Source organism: Oncorhynchus keta, chromosome 33, assembly GCF_023373465.1.
Source record: "Oncorhynchus keta strain PuntledgeMale-10-30-2019 chromosome 33, Oket_V2, whole genome shotgun sequence".
In the NCBI taxonomy this organism is placed as follows: domain Eukaryota; kingdom Metazoa; phylum Chordata; class Actinopteri; order Salmoniformes; family Salmonidae; genus Oncorhynchus; species Oncorhynchus keta.
Genome location: NC_068453.1, coordinates 23,157,341 through 23,180,437, shown reverse-complemented (window position 1 = coordinate 23,180,437; position 23,097 = coordinate 23,157,341). Strand labels below are relative to the sequence as shown.

The 23,097-nt window shown below is 41.3% G+C and overlaps 1 protein-coding gene, 1 pseudogene and 1 gene segment (V, D, J or C); 1 reads left to right on the top strand and 2 right to left on the bottom strand.

The window, feature by feature from the left end:
• Positions 1-8,658: 8,658 nt before the first annotated feature.
• LOC118365994 (Ig kappa-b4 chain C region-like) lies at positions 8,659-10,215 on the bottom strand. The segment is given in 3 exon segments: positions 8,659-9,241; positions 9,922-10,038; positions 10,206-10,215. Coding segments are annotated over 3 exon segments (444 nt in total).
• A 670-nt stretch (positions 10,216-10,885) lies between these two features.
• LOC127914653 (immunoglobulin kappa variable 3-15-like) lies at positions 10,886-12,154 on the top strand (annotated as a pseudogene).
• A 923-nt stretch (positions 12,155-13,077) lies between these two features.
• On the bottom strand, positions 13,078-19,680 carry LOC118365993 (immunoglobulin gamma-1 heavy chain-like). The gene is made up of 5 exons (XM_052491626.1): positions 19,491-19,680; positions 19,164-19,292; positions 15,199-15,222; positions 14,687-14,785; positions 13,078-13,743 (listed from the first exon to the last, which is right to left on the bottom strand). The coding sequence occupies exons 1-5, from the start codon at positions 19,678-19,680 to the stop codon at positions 13,424-13,426; spliced, it is 762 nt and encodes a 253-aa protein (XP_052347586.1). The 3' UTR covers positions 13,078-13,423.
• Positions 19,681-23,097: the final 3,417 nt, after the last annotated feature.

Sequence of the window (23,097 nt, the reverse complement as noted above, 5' to 3'; positions counted from 1 at the left end):
AGTGTAGGGAGGCTAGCACTGGAGTAATATTATCAAATTTTTGGGTTCTAGTCAGGATTATAGCAGCCGTATTTAGCACTAACTGAAGTTTATTTAGTGCTTTATCCGGGTAGCCGGAAAGTAGAGCATTGCAGTAGTCTAACCTAGAAGTGACAAAAGCATGGATTAATTTTTCTGCATCATTTTCGGACAGAAAGTTTCTGATTTTTGCAATGTTACGTAGATGGAAAAAAGCTGTCCTTGAAATGGTCTTGATATCTTCTTCAAAAGAGAGATCAGGGTCCAGAGTAACGCCGAGGTCCTTCACAGTTTTATTTGAGATGACTGTACAACCATTAAGATTAATTGTCAGATTCAACAGAATATCTCTTTGTTTCTTCGGACCTAGAACAAGCATCTCTGTTTTGTCCGAATTTAAAAGTAGAAAGTTTGCAGCCATCCACTTCCTTATGTCTGAAACACATGCTTCTTACAAGGGCAATTTTGGGGCTTCACCATGTTTCATTGAAATGTACAGCTGTGTGTCATCCGCATAGCAGTGAAAATTAACATTATGTTTTCGAATGACATCCCCAAATGGTAAAATATATAGTGAAAACAATAGTAGTCCTAAAACGGAACCTTGAGGAACACCGAAATTTACAGTTGATTTGTCAGAGGACAAACCATTCACAGATACAAACTGATATCTTTCCGACAGATAAGATCTAAACCAGGCCAGAACTTGTCCGTGTATACCAATTTGGGTTTCCAATCTCTCCAAAAGAATGTGGTGATCGATGGTATCAAAAGCAGCACTAAGGTCTAGGAGCACAAGGACAGATGCAGAGCCTCGGTCCGATGCCATTCAAATGTAATTTACCACCTTCACAAGTGCAGTCTCAGTGCAATGATGGGGTCTAAAACCAGACTGAAGCATTTCGTATACATTGTTTGTCTTCAGGAAGGCAGTGAGTTGCTGCGCAACAGCCTTTTCTAAAAAATTTGAGAGGAATGGAAGATTCGATATAGGCCGATAGTTTTTTATATTTTCTGGGTCAAGGTTTGGCTCTTTCAAGAGAGGCTTTATTACTGCCACTTTTAGTGAGTTTGGTACACATCCGGTGGATAGAGAGCCGTTTATTATGTTCAACATAGGAGGGCCAAGCACAGGAAGCAGCTCTTTCAGTAGTTTAGTTGGAATAGGGTCCAGTATGCAGCTTGAAGGTTTAGAGGCCATGATTATTTTCATCATTGTGTCAAGAGATATAGTACTAAAACACTTGAGCGTCTCTCTTGATCCTAGGTCCTGGCAGAGTTGTGCAGACTCAGGACAACTGAGCTTTGAAGGAATACGCAGATTTAAAGAGGAGTCCGTAATTTGTTTGCTAATAATCATAATCTTTTCCTCAAAGAAGTTAATGAATTTATCACTGCTAAAGTGAAAGCCATCCTCTCTTGGGGAATGCTGCTTTTTAGTTAGCTTTGCGACATTATCAAAAAGGAATTTCGGATTTTTCTTATTTTCCTCAATTAAGTTAGAAAAATAGGATGATCGAGCAGCAGTAAGGGCTCTTCAGTACTGCACGGTACTGTCTTTCCAAGCTAGTCGGAAGACTTCCAGTTTGGTGTGGCGCCATTTCCGTTCCAATTTTCTGGAAGCTTGCTTCAGAGCTTGGGTATTTTCTGTGTACCAGCGAGCTAGTTTCTTATGAGAAAGAGAGATGTTTTTTAGGGGTGCAACTGCATCTAGGGTATTGCGCAAGGTTAAATTGAGTTCCTCAGTTAGGTGGTTAACTGATTTTTGTCCTCTGGCGTCCTTGGGTAGACAGGGGGAATCTGGAAGGACATCAAGGAATCTTTGTGTTGTCTGTGAATTTATAGCACGACTTTTGATGTTCCTTGGTTGGGGTCTGAGCAGATTATTTGTTGCAATTGCAAACGTAATAAAATGGTGGTCCGATAGTCCAGGATTATGAGGAAAAACATTAAGATCCACAACAGTTATTCCATGGGACAAAACTAGTGAGTGGGTCCAGAGACATGTTGGACAAAACCCACTGAGTCGATGATGGCTCCGAAAGCCTTGTGGAGTGGGTCTGTGGACTTTTCCATGTGAATATTAAAGTCACCAAAGATTAGAATATTATCTGCTAGTCCTATCGGACTACAAGGTCCGATAGGAATTCAGGGAACTCAATGAGGAACACTGTATATGGCCCAGGAGGCCTGTGAAGAGTAGCTATAAAAAGTGATTGAGTAGGCTGCATAGATTTCATGACTAGAAGCTCAAAAGACAAAAACATTTTATTTTTTTTGTAAATTGAAATTTGCTATCGTAAATGTTAGCAACACCTCCGCCTTTGCGAGATGCACGGGGGATATGGTCACTAGTGTAGCCAGGAGGTGAGGCCTCATTTAACACAGTAAATTCATCAGGCTTAAGCCATGTTTCAGTCAGGCCACTCACATCAAGATTATGATCAGTGATTAGTTAATTGACTATAACTGCCTTTGAAGTAAGGGATCTAACATTAAGTAGCCCTATTTTGAGATGTGAGGTATCATGATCTCTTTCAATAATGACAGGAATGTGATAGAGGAAATTATAGTTGAAATGATTAATTATGTATACATTATTGATTAGAACCATTTATTCTAATACTATTATGTTATGGTATGAAAAGTATGAGTTCTTGGTTAAGCTGTTACTGAAAATGTAAGCAGAATGAATTAATTGTCTGTGCCTCTTGGGAGGTTTAAGGGGGAGGGATGCTATAGCTTTTCAGACAGATAAGAAATGTTTGGGTGGTGTTCCATTAGTGGAGAAAAGTATATATTTTAGACAGTTTGGAATGTAGTTTTATGGGGGGAGTAGAAGGAGAGTCCAGACCTAAAAACAATGGGCTCTTGTGAGAATCGGAGAGAGGGTGGGAAACTGATGATGTCATTTTCAGTTTATAACCTGTGGAAATATGTGTATGTGGTTAGTACTCTCTTGTAATAAACACTGTTACCTTTGGCTTTTAAGACTGGTCTCAATCTACTTCATGCATAATTAATGAACTTACAACTCATTAATGAATTAGAAATGAGTGTGAATTGGTTTTGGCAATAAAACATACAGGAATTTAGAATTCCTCTATCAGAATGGAGGTGGTCTTTATCCTAGTGAGATTGCTAAGGCGAACACTGCCATGTTTAGTTTTGCCCAACCTAGGTCGAGGCACAGACACGGTCTCAATGGTGATAGCTGAGCTGACAACACTGACTGTGCTAGTGGCAGACTCCACTATGCTAGCAGGCTGGCTAACATCCTGCTGCCTGGCCTGCACCCTATTTCATTGTGGAGCTAGAGGAGTTGGAGCCCTGTCTATGTTGGTAGATAAGATGAGAACAGCCCTCCAGGATGGTGACCTTCACTCCTCAGCAGGTCAGGCTTGGTCCTGTTTGTGGGTGAGTCCCAGAAAGAGGGCCAATTATCTACAAATTCTATCTTTTGGGAGGGGCAGAAAATAGTTTTCAACCAACGATTGAGTTGTGAGACTCTGCTGTAGAGCTCATCACTCCCCCTAACTGGGAGGGGGCCAGAGACAATTACTCGATGCCGACACATCTTTCTATCTGATTTACACACAGAAGCTAGTGATCTCTGACTGTTTCAGCCTAACATCGTTGGTGCCGACGTGGATAACAATATCTCTATACTCTCTACACTCGCCAGTTTTAGCTTTAGCCAGCACCATCTTCAGATTAGCCTTAACGTCGGTAGCCCTGCCCCCTGGTAAACAGTGTATGATCGCTGGATGATTCGTTTTAAGTCTAATACTGCGGGTAATGGAGTTGCCAATGACTAAGAGTTTTCAATTTGTCAGAGCTAATGTTGGGAAGCTTCGGCGTCTCAGACCCCGTAACGGGAGGAGTAGAGACCAGAGAAGACTCGGCCTCTGTGCTTAATGGGGAAAACCGGTTGAAAGTTTCTGTCGGCTGAATGAGCGACACCGGTTGAGCATTCCTACAGCATTTCCTTCCAGAAACCGTGAGAAAGTTGTCCGGCTGCGGGGACTGTGCCAGGGGATTTATATTACTATCTGTACTTACTGGTGGCACAGACGCTGTTTCATCCTTTCCTACACTGAAATTACCCTTGCCTAACGATTGCGTCTGAAGCTGGGCTTGCAGCACAGCTATCCTCGCCGTAAGGCGATCGTTCTCCTGTATATTATGAGTACAGCGACTGCAATTAAAAGGCATCATGTTAATGTTACTACTTAGCTTCGGCTGTTGGAGGTCCTGACGAACCGTGTCCAGATAAAGCGTCCGGAGTGAAAAAGTTGAGGGAAAAAACAAAAATATGAACGGTAATTAAAAAGTAAAAACTGTAAAGTTGTCAGGTAGCAAAATAGGTTGGCAACAAAACACACAGCAACTCGTAAACAAGTCTGCAAGTTGTGACCGGAAATGAGGTCCAAAGAAGTTGGACTCGACGACTTCAAGAGAAAACAGATCCGCCAACCCAATCCCAAAGAAGAGCTCTTCAACTTCAGTTCCCTGGGGGATCATAAAGTCTGTTTGCATAGAAAGAATACTTCCCTGTGAGTTTAACACTTCATGACTGACAGCTGTTCAGGACAACAGAATCATCTGGACACTTGCTTTCTGCTTTCAAGGTTACAGTTCTTGGAATTTATTGTTGAAAATTAACTAAATCTACAGTTTATTCATTTAATTTAATATACCTTTAGTTAACTAGGCAAGTCAGTTAAGAACAAATTCTTATTTTCAATGACGGCCTAGGAACAGTGGGTTCAGGGGCAGAACAACAGATTTGTACCTTGTCAGGTCTGGGGTTTGAACTTGCAAACTTCTGGTTACTAGTCCAACACTCTAACCACTAGGCTACCCTGCCACCCCAGGAGATAAAGTTGTGTCAACTGTAGGGGTGCTGATGTTGCTAGAGATCGTGTCAGGTGCGAGAGAGGCAGGTTGACGTGACCAGAGTCAGAGTAGTGCAGAGGGTGTCATATGCTGAGGCAATGAAGTGGAAGAGGATGGGTCAAGGGTGAGGGATCCCAGTGAGTAGTAGATTTGTGCCAGCACAGAGGGATAGGGCAGCGAGTGAGTTATGCTTCAGTAAGGTTGTCGTCTTAGCGTTCATAGCAATGGTTATCAACTGTACCATAGAAATGTAACTATTTCTATTCAGAACTATTCATTACTATATGTAATATTTCATTCATATAAAACAATGTATTAGATTTTTCAGAATCCAGAGGACAGTACGTTGTGACACAGACTCCTGCAGTGAAAGCTGTTGTCCCAGGACAGACAGTCTCTCTGAACTGTAAAACCAGCAGTAATGTGTATTTTAATAATCGCCTAGCCTGGTACCAACAGAAACCTGGAGGAGCTCCTAAACTCCTTATTTACCATGCTAAAACCCTTCAGTCTATTGACTGTACTGCTACAGATGTGACCTACTGCAGGTGATGAGGGGAAGAGACAGTGACATGGAACACTGATCAGTAGAGGAGGTCAACTTTTAATATGTTTACAAAGCATCATTCAGATCACATGTTCCCCATCATCATACTTGTGAATAATTATAGTCATGGTTGTGAAGTTCACATATAAAAGTTACATGAAGTTTTAAAACACACATTACCTGTTCATAATCAGAGTCAAATCCACAGATGTAAAAAATAATAATTATGATGTTACATCAGCATCAGCCACATAAATCGCATCCCAATATGAACCTCACAAACAATTATTGATGTGATCATCTAGCATTATATTAACTATCCTGATAAGCAGGTTACTGACTGTTACATCTGTGAATGAGACATGATGCTGGGCTCAAACATGAAACATATTTGAAGAATATATGTTTTATCTGTCATTAATTATATGATGGAATATCTGTTATTGTAACTGCCCTGAATCCACCAAAGAGGTTAGAACCAGTCACTCCCTCATATCTGTCCCAGTCCAGGTTATTTCAGGCAGTGAAACTGTTCACCTTCTAGACTGGTAGCTGTGGGAGTGAAACTGAGATTTACATAGACAGGGCTGGGTGGTTCTGCTTGTCCCAGAATAGAGCAGTACTGTCACCAGATGTTCACTCTGTTCCCAGAGGGTTGGAGGAAGAGAAGACTCTATGACTATCGTGAAGCTGTGATACTGGTTTTTATTATGTGGATCTTGTAAAACATATTTAGCTTAATGTAGGTGTGATCACATTGGTGAGAGTCCAAGATATTGATCAAATGTTCAATAGCATTAGTTTACTGTCTTTATGTGTCTATAAATCAAACAGGTAAAAAACTGTCCAATAAATATTAATACCATCTACTACATGTGGCTAGACCTCTCCTGTTAATCTGTTAACATTGTAGTATCAAGACCTCTCCTGTTAATCTGTTAACATTGTAGTATCTAGACCTCTACTGTTAATCTGTTAACATTGTAGTATCTAGACCTCTACTGTTAATCTGTTAACATTGTAGTATCTAGACCTCTCCTGTTAATCTGTTAACATTGTAGTATCAAGACCTCTCCTGTTAATCTGTTAACATTGTAGTATCAAGACCTCTCCTGTTAATCTGTTAACATTGTAGTATCTAGACCTCTCCTGTTAATCTGTTAACATTGTAGTATCTAGACCTCTCCTGTTAATCTGTTAACTTGTAGTATCCTGTTAATCTGTTAACATTGTAGTATCTAGACCTCTCCTGTTAATCTGTTAACATTGTAGTATCTAGACCTCTCCTGTTAATCTGTTAACATTGTAGTATCAAGACCTCTCCTGTTAATCTGTTAACATTGTAGTATCTAGACCTCTCCTGTTAATCTGTTAACATTGTAGTATCAAGACCTCTCCTGTTAATCTGTTAACATTGTAGTGTCTAGACCTCTCCTGTTACTCTGTTAACATTGTAGTATCTAGACCTCTCCTGTTAATCTGTTAACATTGTAGTATCTAGACCTCTCCTGTTAATCTGTTAACATTGTAGTATCTAGACCTCTCCTGTTAATCTGTTAACATTGTAGTATCTAGACCTCTCCTGTTAATCTGTTAACATTGTAGTATCTAGACCTCTCCTGTTAATCTGTTAACATTGTAGTATCTAGACCTCTCCTGTTAATCTGTTAACATTGTAGTATCTAGACCTCTCCTGTTAATCTGTTAACATTGTAGTATCTAGACCTCTCCTGTTAATCTGTTAACATTGTAGTATCAAGACCTCTCCTGTTAATCTGTTAACATTGTAGTATCTAGACCTCTCCTGTTAATCTGTTAACATTGTAGTATCAAGACCTCTCCTGTTAATCTGTTAACATTGTAGTGTCTAGACCTCTCCTGTTACTCTGTTAACATTGTAGTATCTAGACCTCTCCTGTTAATCTGTTAACATTGTAGTATCTAGACCTCTCCTGTTAATCTGTTAACATTGTAGTATCTAGACCTCTCCTGTTAATCTGTTAACATTGTAGTATCTAGACCTCTCCTGTTAATCTGTTAACATTGTAGTATCTAGACCTCTCCTGTTAATCTGTTAACATTGTAGTATCTAGACCTCTCCTGTTAATCTGTTAACATTGTAGTATCTAGACCTCTCCTGTTAATCTGTTAACATTGTAGTATCTAGACCTCTCCTGTTAATCTGTTAACATTGTAGTATCTAGACCTCTCCTGTTAATCTGTTAACATTGTAGTATCAAGACCTCTCCTGTTAATCTGTTAACATTGTAGTGTCTAGACCTCTCCTGTTACTCTGTTAACATTGTAGTATCTAGACCTCTCCTGTTAATCTGTTAACATTGTAGTATCTAGACCTCTCCTGTTAATCTGTTAACATTGTAGTATCTAGACCTGTCCTGTTAATCTGTTAACATTGTAGTATCTAGACCTCTCCTGTTAATCTGTTAACATTGTAGTATCTAGACCTCTCCTGTTAATCTGTTAACATTGTAGTATCTAGACCTCTCCTGTTAATCTGTTAACATTGTAGTATCTAGACCTCTCCTGTTAATCTGTTAACATTGTAGTATCTAGACCTCTCCTGTTAATCTGTTAACATTGTAGTATCTAGACCTCTCCTGTTAATCTGTTAACATTGTAGTATCTAGACCTCTCCTGTTAATCTGTTAACATTGTAGTATCTAGACCTCTCCTGTTAATCTGTTAACATTGTAGTATCTAGACCTCTCCTGTTAATCTGTTAATATTGTAGTATCTAGACCTCTCCTGTTAATCTGTTAACATTGTAGTATCTAGACCTCTCCTGTTAATCTGTTAACATTGTAGTATCTAGACATCTACTGTTAATCTGTTAACATTGTAGTATCTAGACCTCTACTGTTAATCTGTTAACATTGTAGTATCTAGACCTCTCCTGTTAATCTGTTAACATTGTAGTATCTAGACCTCTACTGTTAATCTGTTAACATTGTAGTATCTAGACCTCTACTGTTAATCTGTTAACATTGTAGTATCTAGACCTCTCCTGTTAATCTGTTAACATTGTAGCATCTTGTGTTAATATGAACTACTGGTTGATGACAATGCAGTGAGAACATAAATAACTAAGCAATGACATTTAGGTCTGATAGTTTTAAAAGAAACTGTGAATCAGGCATTATGAATATATAGAACATTGAAAGAGAAAATAAAAATATTTGTTCCAAAGGGAAATCTTTATTTTCATGTATTCATCAAAGCAAACATTCATACAGTATCTAATAGTAATAAAACAGAACACATCACATCTAACACTGATACAACCTCAGTCTACAGAGAGGATTGACACATGAACTCAAGCAAAGCCCTCTGTTAGTCTACATGTCAGTGATCAATAAGACAGAGAACATCTGATCTCAGAACAGAGTCAAAGCAGAGGAACCAGCAGCCTCTCTCCACAGGGGTGTGTGACTGAGGGGTCCTACCCAGAACAGTCAGCCTTCCTCAAGGTCTTGGTGACTGGAGTCTGGGATTTCTGCTGGGCTTCACAAGTCACCTCTCCTGCCTTGGTCCACTCCTGGGCAGTGAGAGTCAGGGTGCTGCTCCAGCTGTACAGGCCATCCTTCTCCAAGACCCCGGGACTGGTCTCCTGGTTCTTGTCGGTCCCATCCACTTTCCAGCTCATGGTCCAGTCTGAGGGGAAGCCCTTGTTGGCCAGACACGTCAGTGTGGCTGTTGTTGTACTGGACAGCTCCTCACTAGAGGGGGGCAGGATGGTGAGGGTGGGGGAACTGTTACCTGGAACAAACAGAACACATCAACTAAGTAACTACATCAAGTACAGCTACACTTAAAGATGATCTTCAATCAAGTACACATCCAAATAAAGTGAATTGGAAATGCCCTCTAAATACGAATGTAACAGTTAGATTGTTTAAAACCTGTAGAGAAAACACTAAAGTAATTATACAAAGCAGATTTATCAACCAGAGTTACCAGTCATACGGTGTCAGTTATACATGTCATACAGATATTGTTAAGGAATGAATCTGATCAGAATAGCCTACTCATATTCATAGTATTTTCAGAATTTGAACATAAATTATTTTTAATTACATATCAAACATGTTAGGTCATGAAGTCGGTTACAAACTGAGACCCTTTGTCTTCACAGTAACAGGGAAGGCTACCATGAACACAATGCAACAGTGATGTCTTCTTTATCCTATACTATATAATAGTTATAATCCCAGAATTAAGAGTTCTAGTCTGCAATCTTACAAATCAGACAGACAAATAAACCTACACTTTAACATACTGATGATATACAATATTATTTGAAAGAAGGCTCAGTCAAAAGAAATTTCAAAAGCATCTAAAAAATCTCAAATGTAAATATTTTAATAGAGACAGAGTTTAGGAAAGTAAATACCAAAAAATGTAGTCTGAAAGGCATATCAAAAAAATGTGTTACTTACTTCCAACATCAAGTCTGGTGCCGCTACCAAAAGTCCACCACAGTGATACAATCACTATTACTGCTGGTACAAAAACCTCTCTGTGTTGTGTTGCTGCAGCTGTTACAGTGAAGATCACTCATACAGAATCATAATCAACACAGATACACTTTAACATCTTCCAGGTAGAACAAACACTTCATATTAGCTGTTTCTGGATAATATAAATATGAATTGTATCTTAAATCCAGATAATAGTATTTGTTCCTTCCTCTGTGTATCAGGTTCTCCTATTCTGTAGATACAGTCCAGCATTAGATCAGTGTTGCTAGTATTCCTCCATATTGTCCATATGAAAGACAACAGCAGCAGCAGTAGTGATAGTGATCCATGTTGTATATTCCTTTATAAAACATGTTGATCTCAGATTTAACAGTGGAGGTAAAGTCACAGAGGACAGACAACACTACCAGAGGAATCCTACCAGCTTAAGTTTAGAGAAGTGTTCACTAACTGATTAGAGGAACTTATATGAGAGACCAAGCATGAGTGAACAGACAGTTCATTATATCTGATCATCATCAGAATAATAATATAATGGTGGTGTGTCATAATAGTTGCCATACATCAGTTATCAGAGTTAACAGTTGCTGTTTGATGTTACTGAAGGGGTGGCATGTAGCTAGTGGTTAGAGTGTTGGGCCAGTAACTGAAAGGTTGCTAGTTCAAATCCCCAGGCTGACAAGGTGAAACACCTGTTGATGTTTCCTTTAGCAAGGGACTTAACCTAATTGCTCCAGGGTCGCAGTTGATAATGGCAGATCCTGGCCGTGACCCCACTCTCTGAGGCTGTCTCAGGGGAGTTAGGATGTAAAAAAAAATAAACATTATTAATTCACACATGCGTGAAATAGGACAAATATAAGCACCACCTAGTTATTATAAAAGAAAGCTCATGCAGGACAAAATATATTCTGATGGGAGCCGACTTGGAAACTGAAATAGATTTGAAACATTCATTTGCATATTGCATCTCCCTGCTGCTCTAAGAGCATTTATATCCCTGTGAGTTGAACACTTCATGACTGAGAGCTGTCCTTCATGACAACAGAACCCACAACAACCATGACTTTTATCACAGTCTTAATCTGGACACTTGCTTTCTACGTCAAGGGTAAAAAACAATAAGAGTTGTGTTTGTACAATGAAAAGTAAACTATTTGAGTGAACTGAAAGACTGAGATTGTGTTTTTAATTCCAGGTAATGTACAATTATTTGTTTTCTCTGTTTCAGAATCCAGAGGACAGGTCACTGTGACCCAGACTCCTACAGTGAAAACTCTTCTCCCAGGACAGAAAGTCTATGATCTGTAAAGCCAGCAGTAATGTGTATAGTAATTGTCACAATGGTCAGTCATCGGGCCATCAGTGTCTATCCTGGTACCAACAGAAACCAGGAGAAAAACCCAAACTAATGATGCTCCCGGGGAACACACTCCATTCTGGGACTCCATCTAGATTCAGTGGCAGTGGATCTGGGAGTGACTTCACTCTGATCATCAGTGGAGTCCAGGCTGAAGATGCAGGAGATTACTACTGTCAGAGTTACCACTACATCAACAGTAAAGATGTGTTCACACAGTGATACAGAGACGTACAAAAACCTCCCTCAGTCAGACTGTACAGTGACTGTATTGATACAGCTGGGACCTACTGCAGGTGATGAGGGGAAGAGACAGTGACATGGAACACTGATCAGTAGAGGAGGTCAACTTTTAATATGTTTACAAAGCATCATTCAGATCACATGTTCCCCATCATCATCGTTATCAAGGTTGTGACTAGTTATGTTTGTCATGACCTGAAAGTCCACTTATAAAAGTTAGATGTTTTGAAACCCATGTTTTATTTAATTTTACCTTTATTCAGGTTAGTCTCTGAGATTAAACATCTATTTTACGAGAGACCTGGTCAAAATAGCAGCACACAAAGTTAACACACAATTACAACATAAAACACAAAGTACTACAGATTAAAACCATACATGTACACATTGAGAAGGCAATAATTATTTGGGGAGATGTGGTGCATTTAGGGGTTAAAACATTGACAACCCCCCACTTCATTGTCCACCATATTTTTTACCCTAGCTACAGTAGTCAGTCTACAGTCTACCCTAGCTACAGTAGTCAGTATACAGTATACCCTAGCTAGAGTAGTCAGTCAAAGAGACAAGCTCCTGCAATTTCATGCCCTTTGAAGCTCCTTCCAAGTGAAAGAGCCAGAGAACTGGAACACCCCCCCCCAGCTCTGTACAGGCCTTAGGTACAGTCAACAAGATACAGTCATGTGTAGACGATAGTTGTCATTTGTTTGCTGGTCAATGTAGGTACATCGGTCAAATGTGAGCCATTACCAGTCCACATGAGAAGTCAAACCAAAGGTGTTATGACCTCAACATGACTTCAAAGTTATAACCACTTCGGCCCCCCAGAACAAGTTCCCATATCAAATGTCGGATGTAAATGGAAGTATTCATCTACAGCAAAGTATGAACTTTTTGTCCTGAGTAGGTTACTGACTGCTAGACCTGTGAATGAGACCTGATGCTGGACTGAACCATGACACACATGTACACTACACTATCTGCAATATCTACACTACACGCACTATCTACATGAAGTATAATACTCATTTTATCTGTCATTAATTACATTATGGCATATATGTTATGTTTCACTTCCTGCATCCACCATAGAGGTTATGAAAACCAGCCAATCCCTCAAATCTGGCCCAGTCCAAGCTATTTCAATCAGTGAAACTGTTCAACTGCTTGTGTGGTAGGCGTGGAAGTGAAACTGAGATTGACATAGAACCACCCAGCCCTGTCTGGTTGTCCCAGAATAGAGCAACCCTGTCCCCAGAGTGTTGGAGGTAGAGAAGACCTGTGGAAATATAATGAAGTGTAGAATACATATTGTTGAAAACCACTGCTAAACCATCTCATTTAATAAACATTGCAAATATACATATGTTATGAAAAGTAACTATTTAGAAGTGAGAGTTCTGAGAGCAGATCTTAGAGGTTTATTATCAAATATTCCTAATCATTATCCTCACTGGTATTGATGCTACAGTATAACTGGATCATTCAGTTGTAGAAATGAATGCAGAGTATTTGTTGGATCAGATACACTTTTAATTATGTTTGAAAACATGAGTTATATGCAACAATGCTAAATTATGAAGCTGATTGATATAAATTAGTATGAAATGTGCTGCCTATTCATGAGATAGAGATCATTGGAATCATGATTAAATAAACGCTTGCGGTTATTTTTTAATCAAAACAAGCTTTATTTGAACTTGAAGGCAAGACGACATGTACAACTAAATCTCAAAATAGTTTAGCACACTGCACTACTGATATTATTCACTATTATACTATTATACTGGAACATTCAGCTCTAAAACACTAATGTTTTGCACCATGTGGGGAATCTCTAGCCCCCTACAATGGCTTCTAGACACTACAGTGACTTTTCCGGAAGGCGGCCGAGTCACTGGTGTCGTCGTGGGCGACCCTGCAGGTGTAGACCTCTCCCTCTTCCCAGCGTGCCTTGCTCAGGGTCAGGGTGCTGCTGCAACTGTAGCGGCCGTCCTTCTCTTCTTCTGTGGTGGTCAGGACCCCCTCCTTCACCTCTGCCCCGTCTACCTCCCAGCTCACCATCGCCCCCTGGGGGGAGTAGTCACTCAGCAGGCAGGCCAGTGTGGCCGAGCCCTCGGAGAGCTGCTCAGAGGACGGGGGGAGCAGAGACACTTTGGGCCTGACAGAGGGACCAGCTGGAAAAGAGGAGAGGGTCAGCTACCACTACTACTCTATAACATTAGGAGAGGGTCGGTTACTACTACTCTATAACATTATCAGGGGAGAAACTGTTATCAGTTTACAAAACCATTTCAGAGCAACAATACACACAGGATGAACAACTAGCTACAGTACAGAGACTAACCGACAACACTGAAACACTGAATCTATGAAGATAATGACAAAAGAACTCTGGATGGATTTTTAGATAAACAATCCATCAGATAAATGCTCTACAGTTTAGCACACCAAGAGCAACTGAACACTAGGAGGGGGTTTCCTGGATACAGATGAAGCCTAGTCCTAGACTAAAAATAAATGTAATATAGTCTGGATACAGATGAATCCTAGTCCTAGACTAAAAATCTATTTAATATAGTCTGGATACAGATGAATCCTAGTCCTAGACTAAAAAATCACTTTAATATTGTCTGGTTACAGAATCATTTAATATTCACAATTTTAAATGAGACAAGAAATATCAATAAATGTCAAATCTACTGAGATACATGACCCAAATGACCTCAAAATACTATTCAAAACTATAGATGTTGTTCCCCTTGAAACCATGTCAGTGTTAACATCTACTATGAATACTATACAAAGTGTTGCTTATATTATAGCAATAGTAGTTGCTGCATCTTGACAGAACATTGAGCTGACATGCAATACTGTATATCAAAATGTGCCCTTTTTAAATCAAATCGCACGTTAGAATACTTATGGTTTTATTACCAAATAATAATTCTCTCACTTCGGTGACTCTGCCTTCTAAAAATCATCCAATCTGTCCACAGAAATCTCTAAACATATATAGCCTAGAAGTCTTTCCTCTGGAGAAGCTGATAACATCTCATAACGTTGTTCAATAGCATGATTACATTTAGTTTTATGAGAGAAGGACAAAAATTGACTTACTTTTCACCACCAGTTTTGTGCCGCTTCCAAAAGTGTACCACAGTGATTCATTGTGGTTAAGTCGCCGTACAAAAACCTCCTTCACACAAGAGTGAGCACCTTCACACACAGTGCACTCTCAGTACCACCCTGACAGTGCTGAAGTGCAAGTATAATACAATAGGTACTGAAGCACTAGAATAATAAAATAGTACCCAAGTACTAGTATAATACAATATGGAGTGATAGTACTGAAGTGCAGTATATTACAATAGAGAGTGATAGTACTGAAGTGCTAGTATAATACAATAGAGACTGATAGTACTAGTATAATACATTATGTACTGATAGTACTGAAGTAACTAGTATAATACATGATGTACTGATAGTTCTGAAGTACTAGTATAATATAATAGGGACTGATAGACCTGGGTTATGAGTAAATCCATTGAAGAACGCACATCATTATACATTTACGTTATTAGGTATTGCAAATATCATAACACAATCTGTATAATTAGTATCATCCTTACCAGGAAGACTATTTACAAAGAACACTTTGCATCGGCAGCACACGCTTCAGTGCTCTGGGAGTGTTTATAGCCTTGTGAGGTAACACTTCAAGACAGAGAGCTGTCCTTCATGACAACAGAACTTCCACGTTGACTTTGACCATGAGCTTCTTGTTGATATTTATGTTCTTAATTCAGGGTAAGACTATTGAATATCATGATCTTCAAATTGTATTTCTTATTGAAATATTACATCTAAATTGCCTCTGCCTCAGACTGAGATTCATGAAAATCAGACAAATCAAACACAGTTCAATAAAAATGTATTTAAATGTCCATTTCAGAATCCAGAGGACAGGTCACTGTGACTCAGACTCCTGCAGTGAAAGTTGTTCTCCCAGGACAGCCTGTTGTTATTGTTAGGTTCCTATTTTTCAGAGTAAATAACACACGGACACTAGAGAAGCTTTAACTAAGTTTAATTCTTACAAAATGTTCTGTACAGGTGTAATTTAGACAACCCAACATTCCTCCCATCCAGATATATATATCCCCTTAAGACACTCCTCTCCAATCCTTACTTCCTATGGTTTGACAGAAAGAGTAACAAGATACCAAACCCCTTAGTACTCCCTTAAGGGAATCTGTCCTCACCTCAACCCCTCCTTCACCTAATCCACAGATATCCATCGGTCTTCCCTATATCAACACGTTGCTCCCCTCTAGTCCATCAAACACATTCCAAAGCCTTCTGGCTTTCTACAGAGACCCCTTAACTTCTGACATAAAGCCCAGTCCCTTTTACTCTATGCTTCTGATCTATCATGTCTTTAATGTCTCAATGTTCAAAATGTCAAATCCAACATTATAAACTGTGAAACCAGTTCAAATGTAGCAGATGTTTGTGCTGGGGATTATACCTGTATGGCCTGGTATCACCAGAAACCTAGAAGAGCTCCTAAACTCCTGATGCACTCTTCAAATCAACGTCAGTCTGGGACTCCATCTAGATTCAGTGGCAGTGGATCTCATAAGGACTTCACTCTGACCATCAGTGGAGTCCAGGCTGTAGATGCAGGAGATTACTACTGTCAGAGTTACCACTACATCAACAGTAAAGATGTGTTCACAGATATACAGAGTCGTACAAAAACCTCTGTCAGACTGTACAGTGACTGTACTGATACAGCTGGGACCTACTGCAGGTGCTGAGGGGGAAGAGACAGTGACATGGAACACTGATCAGTAGATGAAGTAAATTGTGCCATGTGACAATATGGTTAGATCATGACATTCATCATCATGGTTGTGATCATAGAATGTCATATTATAACTATTTAATATAATAGGAATTTAGTAGGATCTCTGTGGTTGTGACTGGTTATATTTGTTATGACCTGGAAGTTCATATAACATTTTTTGAAGATTTAAAAACAATACCAGTCATAACTCCACAATTACAGTCCATAAGAAGTACAAAAAGGGTGATATTAAATAACCGTTTCTTAATTTTAGCCCTGTATAACAAGTTCCCATATGCACTTCACAACCAAATATTGATGTGACCTTCTAACTGAATATACACTCTTTTTAATGAGCAGGTTAGTGACTGTTAGATCTGTGAATGAGACATGATGCAGAACTCAGACATGTACACTACTGGTGGGAGGAGCTATATACAGTATCTACATAAAGTATAATAACAATTTAATCTGTCATTATTTGCATGATGGCATATCTGTTATGTCTTCCTCACTGAATCCACCATAAAGATTCAAACCAGTCCACTCACATCTGGCCCAGTCCGGGGTATTTCAGGCAGTGTAACAGTAACAGTTCAACTGCTAGACTGGTAGCTGTGGGAGTGAAACTGAGATTTACATAGACAGGGCTGGGTGGTTCTGCTTGTCCCAGAATAGAGCAGTACTGTCACCAGATGTTCAGCTTGTCCCCAGGAGGTTAGAGATAGTTTTCTCTATGACAATCTTGATTCTCTGATACTTGTAATATATGTGGATAACTTTTTTTTTTTAAATGTAGCTTAAGGTGTGATCATCACATTGTTGAGAGTCCAAGATATTGATATTGAGTTGATAAAATAATTTGAATGTTGAAAGATAAATGATGAAATAATTCCACTCTGAAACCTTATTGAATGAAATTGATTAGAATCATACAAATGTAAATCTGAGGATGTGTGTAGTTTTAGTCAGAATTAGGTTAAACAATGTGTCTGTATAGTGGAAAAACACAGACTGTCTGAGCAAGGTGTAGCTTCGGACCTGACCTGGCTAGACCTCAGAGATTTGGGAGAGGACAGGGAGTACTTCTCAAGGTCTCCCTAATCTCGGGGGAATGGAACTGTCGGCTGGGTAGTGATACTAGTGGTGAGAACTGTGGAGAAGGATAAATCTCACCAACTGTTTGTGTGGAAATATGTGCGCAGCTATAAAATTGATGTTTTTGTATTCTTGACTTTGGAACGTTCTCTGAATAAACTGTACTAGCCTTTTGCATAAGCTGAGTCTTTGACTAATTATTATTAAACCCATGGTCTTACAAACCTCGGGGATTGGTAAAAGCTATTGATTATCATTGGGATTGAAAATTCCTGGTGACACGGGTTTAACAACGTCTAGTACAGACAAGGATAACAGGGAGGGTAGTGGTTGTTCTGGGACAGGTTCAAGGAGACATGCCATTCCACTGAACCTGTCCTGGAGAAGGTTCCCTAGCCACTGAAGATCCTCCTCTGTGGGCTCTTAGGGCAGAGGTCTTCAGCCGGGTACAGGTCTTCAGCCGGGTACAGGTCCTCCACTGAAAGCACCTGGTTGGGCATAACTGGCTTCCTCCACTCGCATTCCACATCCGTACGGCCGATATTGTGAACCGCCAACATATGCTGCGTGACTACACTTTTGAGCTCCATGGGAAGCATTCACATGTGGTTGAGAGAATCCCCTATTCCAGGGGTTCTTCAACTTATCTGCCTGGGACTCAAATGAGAAATTCTGTGTTTTCCTGGGACCCAAGCTCATGAAAACATGCAACTATACGTAAATATCGGTACATTTCATTTCCCTTATGCCTAAAACAAATGCAATATAGAAAACAAAAAAACGATGAAATACCAATAAATATCTTTTCATGTTTATTTTTCCCCATTAATAGCACTCTAACATAGCTGTCTAGGTTGGAACTGTTGCTGTTAAAATACAATCATTTAATTCATTCTGAACTGGAATAAACTGACTGGTCACATCACACAGATGTATAACAGAACCACAGGAGGCTGCTGAGAGGAGGAAGGTTCAAAATAATGGCTGGAAAGGAGCAAATGGGAATGGCATCAAACACCTGGAAACCATATGATTGATGTATTTGATACAATTCCACTCCAGCCATTACCATGAGCCTGTCCTCCCCAATTAAGGTGCCACCAACCTCCTGTGAACAAAAATAAATAAATAAAACAAATAAATAAATCAGGCATACTGTATATCTCATTGTAGAAATTATTGTTTCAAAAATAATAGGTTGTAACTGTTGCTGTTAAAATACAATAAATAATTTATATTCTTAACTGGAATAAACTGATTGATCACATCACACAGATGTAGCACACAGATGTAGACCAGCAAACACACATACTCCTAATGAGAGGTGTGGCTGGTTGAAGTTTAACAAGCAGGTCTATTCTGGGCTCAGTTTGACAGTGCAACCCTGAGGTCATGTTCAGCATTGAGTCTGTTTCTGTACTTGTTTTTTAAGCATGCCAGAGTTGAGAACCCTGACTCGCATAGGTATGTGGTGCCAAACTGGACCAGAACATCTACTGCTTTCTCAGACAGGCAGGAGACCCCTTCCTGCTGTAGATGAGCAACCCAGGACTGTGTTTGCATCAAAAAGCATCTTGCTGCCATTGCTTGCTTGTAGTGTCACTAAGGCCTCCATCTCTGGCAGACTGCTTGAAAGGGATACCTCACCCATTGAAGTTTGAGATCTCTGTGGGTTAGAAAAGTACGGGTCAAAGTTCTGCTGCAGGCTGGCCATGTGCTCAGCCATGTCCTTCTTCACAGCTTCACATAGGGGGGAATCTATCTGCTGCATGTGAGCTGACAGCACAGGGAACATGTCATATGCTCCAGCCTTCAGCTGTGACTGCCACAATCCCAGGGGTGCAGTGAATCCTCTGATGCCATCTTCAGGCTCCAAAATGGTTGATTCCTTGCCCTGGAGGCTTGAGTTTTACTCATTGAGCCATCTGAAAATGTCAACCAGATAAGCCAGCCTAGCCAACCACAGTTTGTCACGGAAGAGGTCTGCAAGGTCGCTGTCCTCTTTCTCTAGATAGGTCAGAACCTCCTCAGTTCCCACAGCCTCTCCAGGACCCTCCCCCTGAACACAATGAAAGAGCAGGTGCTCATGGTCTGCTCCCATCTCCTTGCAAAGCTCTCTGAACAGCCTTGTTTGAAGAGGTCTCTTCTTGATCAGATTCACCATCTTTACGACCGAGTCAAAAACAGCCCCTTGGTTACGTTGTAATGCTTTGCTGGCCAATGACTGTCTGTGCAGAATACAATGTGTCAGTTTCACACCACTCTGCAGGACGTGAGCTATGAATCCGGAGTTGGACCCAGTCATGCATCTTGCACCATCAGTGCAAATCCCAACACAATTTGCCCAGTCAATTTGTAAGTCTTTCAAATGAGTGTCTACCACCCTAAAAATCTCCCCTTGTTGTTGTTGTTTGTAGATGGTCACAGAAAAGAAATTCCTCCTGGATATCCTCATCAAATACACATCGTTGCCTTGGCTATATTTAGGTTAACCTGGTCTGAAGCTTTGAGGATAGCTCGGTTCCCTTAGGACCTTAGAGAGACCCTCTCCATAGGGCTAAATCGATCCAATTAGTAATTGGTCCAAGTCCAATTAGTAAATTTAATTATCCGTCATTCACACTTGGCCCTGCCTAGTACATCACATTCGCATCATATGGCTTTTCATCTCAGTTAAACCTCGTGATGACCACCCCTCCCTATCACAACTTTGTAAGACACAGCAAGTCACACCATGTGCTCAATATTGTTACATACAAACACAAGGACAAAGCATCTGCTGGGCTGTTATCTACCGTTTTGCAACATGCAGGTCACACCATGTTACTCAGTTCATGTCACACAAACAGGCAAGTAGCAAGCAGTTGTTATCTCATAATGATGCTCCAGTGCACAAATGCAGACACCTCACACAACCAACATCAGATAATATTTAATAATATCTAATGGCTATAATGTAAAATACAGGATCCAACAGTGTGTGTTTGTGCACAAGTAGAAAAAACATGTTGACTCACCCTACTCTGGGACTCCATCCTCTTTCATGTTGCCTAAACGGTCTATGACTCTGTCATCATACAGTACATAGTTTTAGTTTGTTGTTCTAGGCTACCTGGCTAAAATGCCAGGCCAGCTAGTTAAAATTATCCTACTACATCTAGCAACATGTGGATCTTCCATCCTTTCAGTCCAGGGGCACAATGTATGAATTTATAGTTGGATCATAATTGCCGTTATCATTGGCCAGTACGGATAATTAAGTAAAACTACAAGTCCAAATCCCTAATTCCATTTATGGCTTATTAAATTAGGAAATTGACCATTTTAGCTAGCTAGCAAACCACCGGAAGACAACACAACGAGATGAAACAATTCAAGTTCTGTAAATTACTTTTGGCTTTTGGGGTGATGTGATTGGTCTGAAGCCAAATCCAAACTGGTTTCTTTTTACACTTTATTTTGGTGCACCAGGACCATTCACTGTTGAGCTCACTCAGTTTAGCTCAATGCTGATTGGCAATTTGAATCTATTTTTTTTTATCAAGTGAGATCAAATGCTTGCTGGCTTCCCTTGTATTCAATGTTACGGCCTGCAACAATGTCATATGTTACTGACCAGACAGCTTGAGATTGATGTGCTTCACAGAGGGGCGATGTTTCTCACGAGGTTGCTTTCTCCACTCTATTTTCTGGTCAATGTTTTGGGGAAGCCTGGCTTCCTTTGGCATCCATGAATACATTCACCTAAGAAATTACATCAAGTAAAGTTACAGTAAGAGCTTATCTTCAGCAAAGTACACATCAAAATAAAGTGACATGGAAATGCCTTCCAGTGAATGTTAAAATTTCATTGGTCAAAGTAGTAAAAAACACTAAACGTAATATGATACAGTACAGAGCAGATTTATGAACCAAACAAGTATAAAGTGGTAAAATAAGAGTTACTAATCATATGGTGGCAGTTATACATGTTAGACAGATATTGTTTAGGAATGGATCTGATCAGAATAGCATACTTGTCACGATCGTCGTAATAACATTCGGACCAAAGCGCAGCGTGATATGGGTTCCAGATGTTTATTGAATGAAACACACAAAAACAATAAAGAACGAACGAAACGTGAAGTAAATGAAGTGCTCACAGGCAACTACACATAAACAAGATCCCGCTAAACACAGTGGGGAAATGGCTGCCTAAATATGATCCCCAATCAGAGAATGAAAAACAGCTGCCTCTGATTGGGAACCATACCAGGCCAACATAGAAATAAACAACCTATAGAGTACCCACCCTAGTCACACCCCGACCTAACCAAAATAGAGAATAAAAAGGCTCTCTATGGTCAGGGTGTGACAGTACCCCCCCTCAAAGGTGTGGACTCCGGCCGCAAAAACTGACACTATAGGGGAGGGTCCGGGTGGGCATCTAGCGTCGATGGCAGCTCCGGTGCTGGGGCGAAGAACCCACTCAGTTCACGGATCCGCCAGCATCGGTGGCGGCTCTGGTGCGGGACGAAGAACCCGCTCATCCCGCGGATCCAGCCATGGACCCGGGCTGGTCACCGTGCCCGGACTGGGCACCGGCGCAGAGGAAGGCTCCTGCCCTGGAGCTGGACTGGACACTGTGCCTGGACTGGGCATCGGCACAGAGGAAGGCTCCTGCCATGGAGCGGGACTGAACGCCGTGCCTGGACTATGCACCGACGCAGAGGAAGGCTCCTGCCATGGAGCGGGACTGAACGCCGTGCCTGGACTATGCACCGGCGCAGAGGAAGGCTCCTGCCATGGAGCGGGACTGAACGCCGTGCCTGGACTATGCACCGACGCAGAGGAAGGCTCCTGCCATGGAGCGGGACTGAACGCCGTGCCTGGACTATGCACCGACGCAGAGGAAGGCTCCTGCCATGGAGCGGGACTGAACGCCGTGCCTGGACTATGCACCGGCGCAGAGGAAGGCTCCTGCCATGGAGCGGGACTGAACGCCGTGCCTGGACTATGCACCGACGCAGAGGAAGGCTCCTGCCATGGAGTGGGACTGAACGCCGTGCCTGGACTGGCCACCGGCGCAGAGGAAGGCTCCTGCCATGGAGCGGGACTGAACGCCGTGCCTGGACTGGGCGCCGACGCTGAGGAAGGCTCCTGCCATGGAGCGGGACTGAACGCCGTGCCTGGACTATGCACCGGGGCAGAGGAAGGCTCCTGCCATGGAGCGGGACTGAACGCCGTGCCTGGACTATGCACCGACGCAGAGGAAGGCTCCTGCCATGGAGAGGGACTGAACGCCGTGCCTGGACTATGCACCGACGCAGAGGAAGGCTCCTGCCATGGAGAGGGACTGAACGCCGTGCCTGGACTATGCACCGGCGCAGAAGAAGGCTCCTGCCATGGAGCGGGACTGAACGCCGTGCCTGGACTATGCACCGACGCAGAGGAAGGCTCCTGCCATGGAGCGGGACTGAACGCCGTGCCTGGACTGGCCACCGGCGCAGAGGAAGGCTCCTGCCATGGAGCGGGACTGAACGCCGTGCCTGGACTGGGCGCCGACGCTGAGGAAGGCTCCTGCCATGGAGCGGGACTGAAC

Coding starts and splice junctions, on each gene's coding strand:
- LOC118365993 (XM_052491626.1), bottom strand. CDS start 19,680: ATGGTGAATCTGATCAAGAAGAGACCTCTTCAAACAAGGCTGTTCAGA. Junction 19,293..19,490: donor CGACCTTGCAGACCTCTTCC/GTGACAAACTGT, acceptor CTGTGCTGTCAG/CTCACATGCAGCAGATAGAT. Junction 13,744..14,686: donor CACAAAACTGGTGGTGAAAA/GTAAGTCAATTT, acceptor CCTCTTTTCCAG/CTGGTCCCTCTGTCAGGCCC.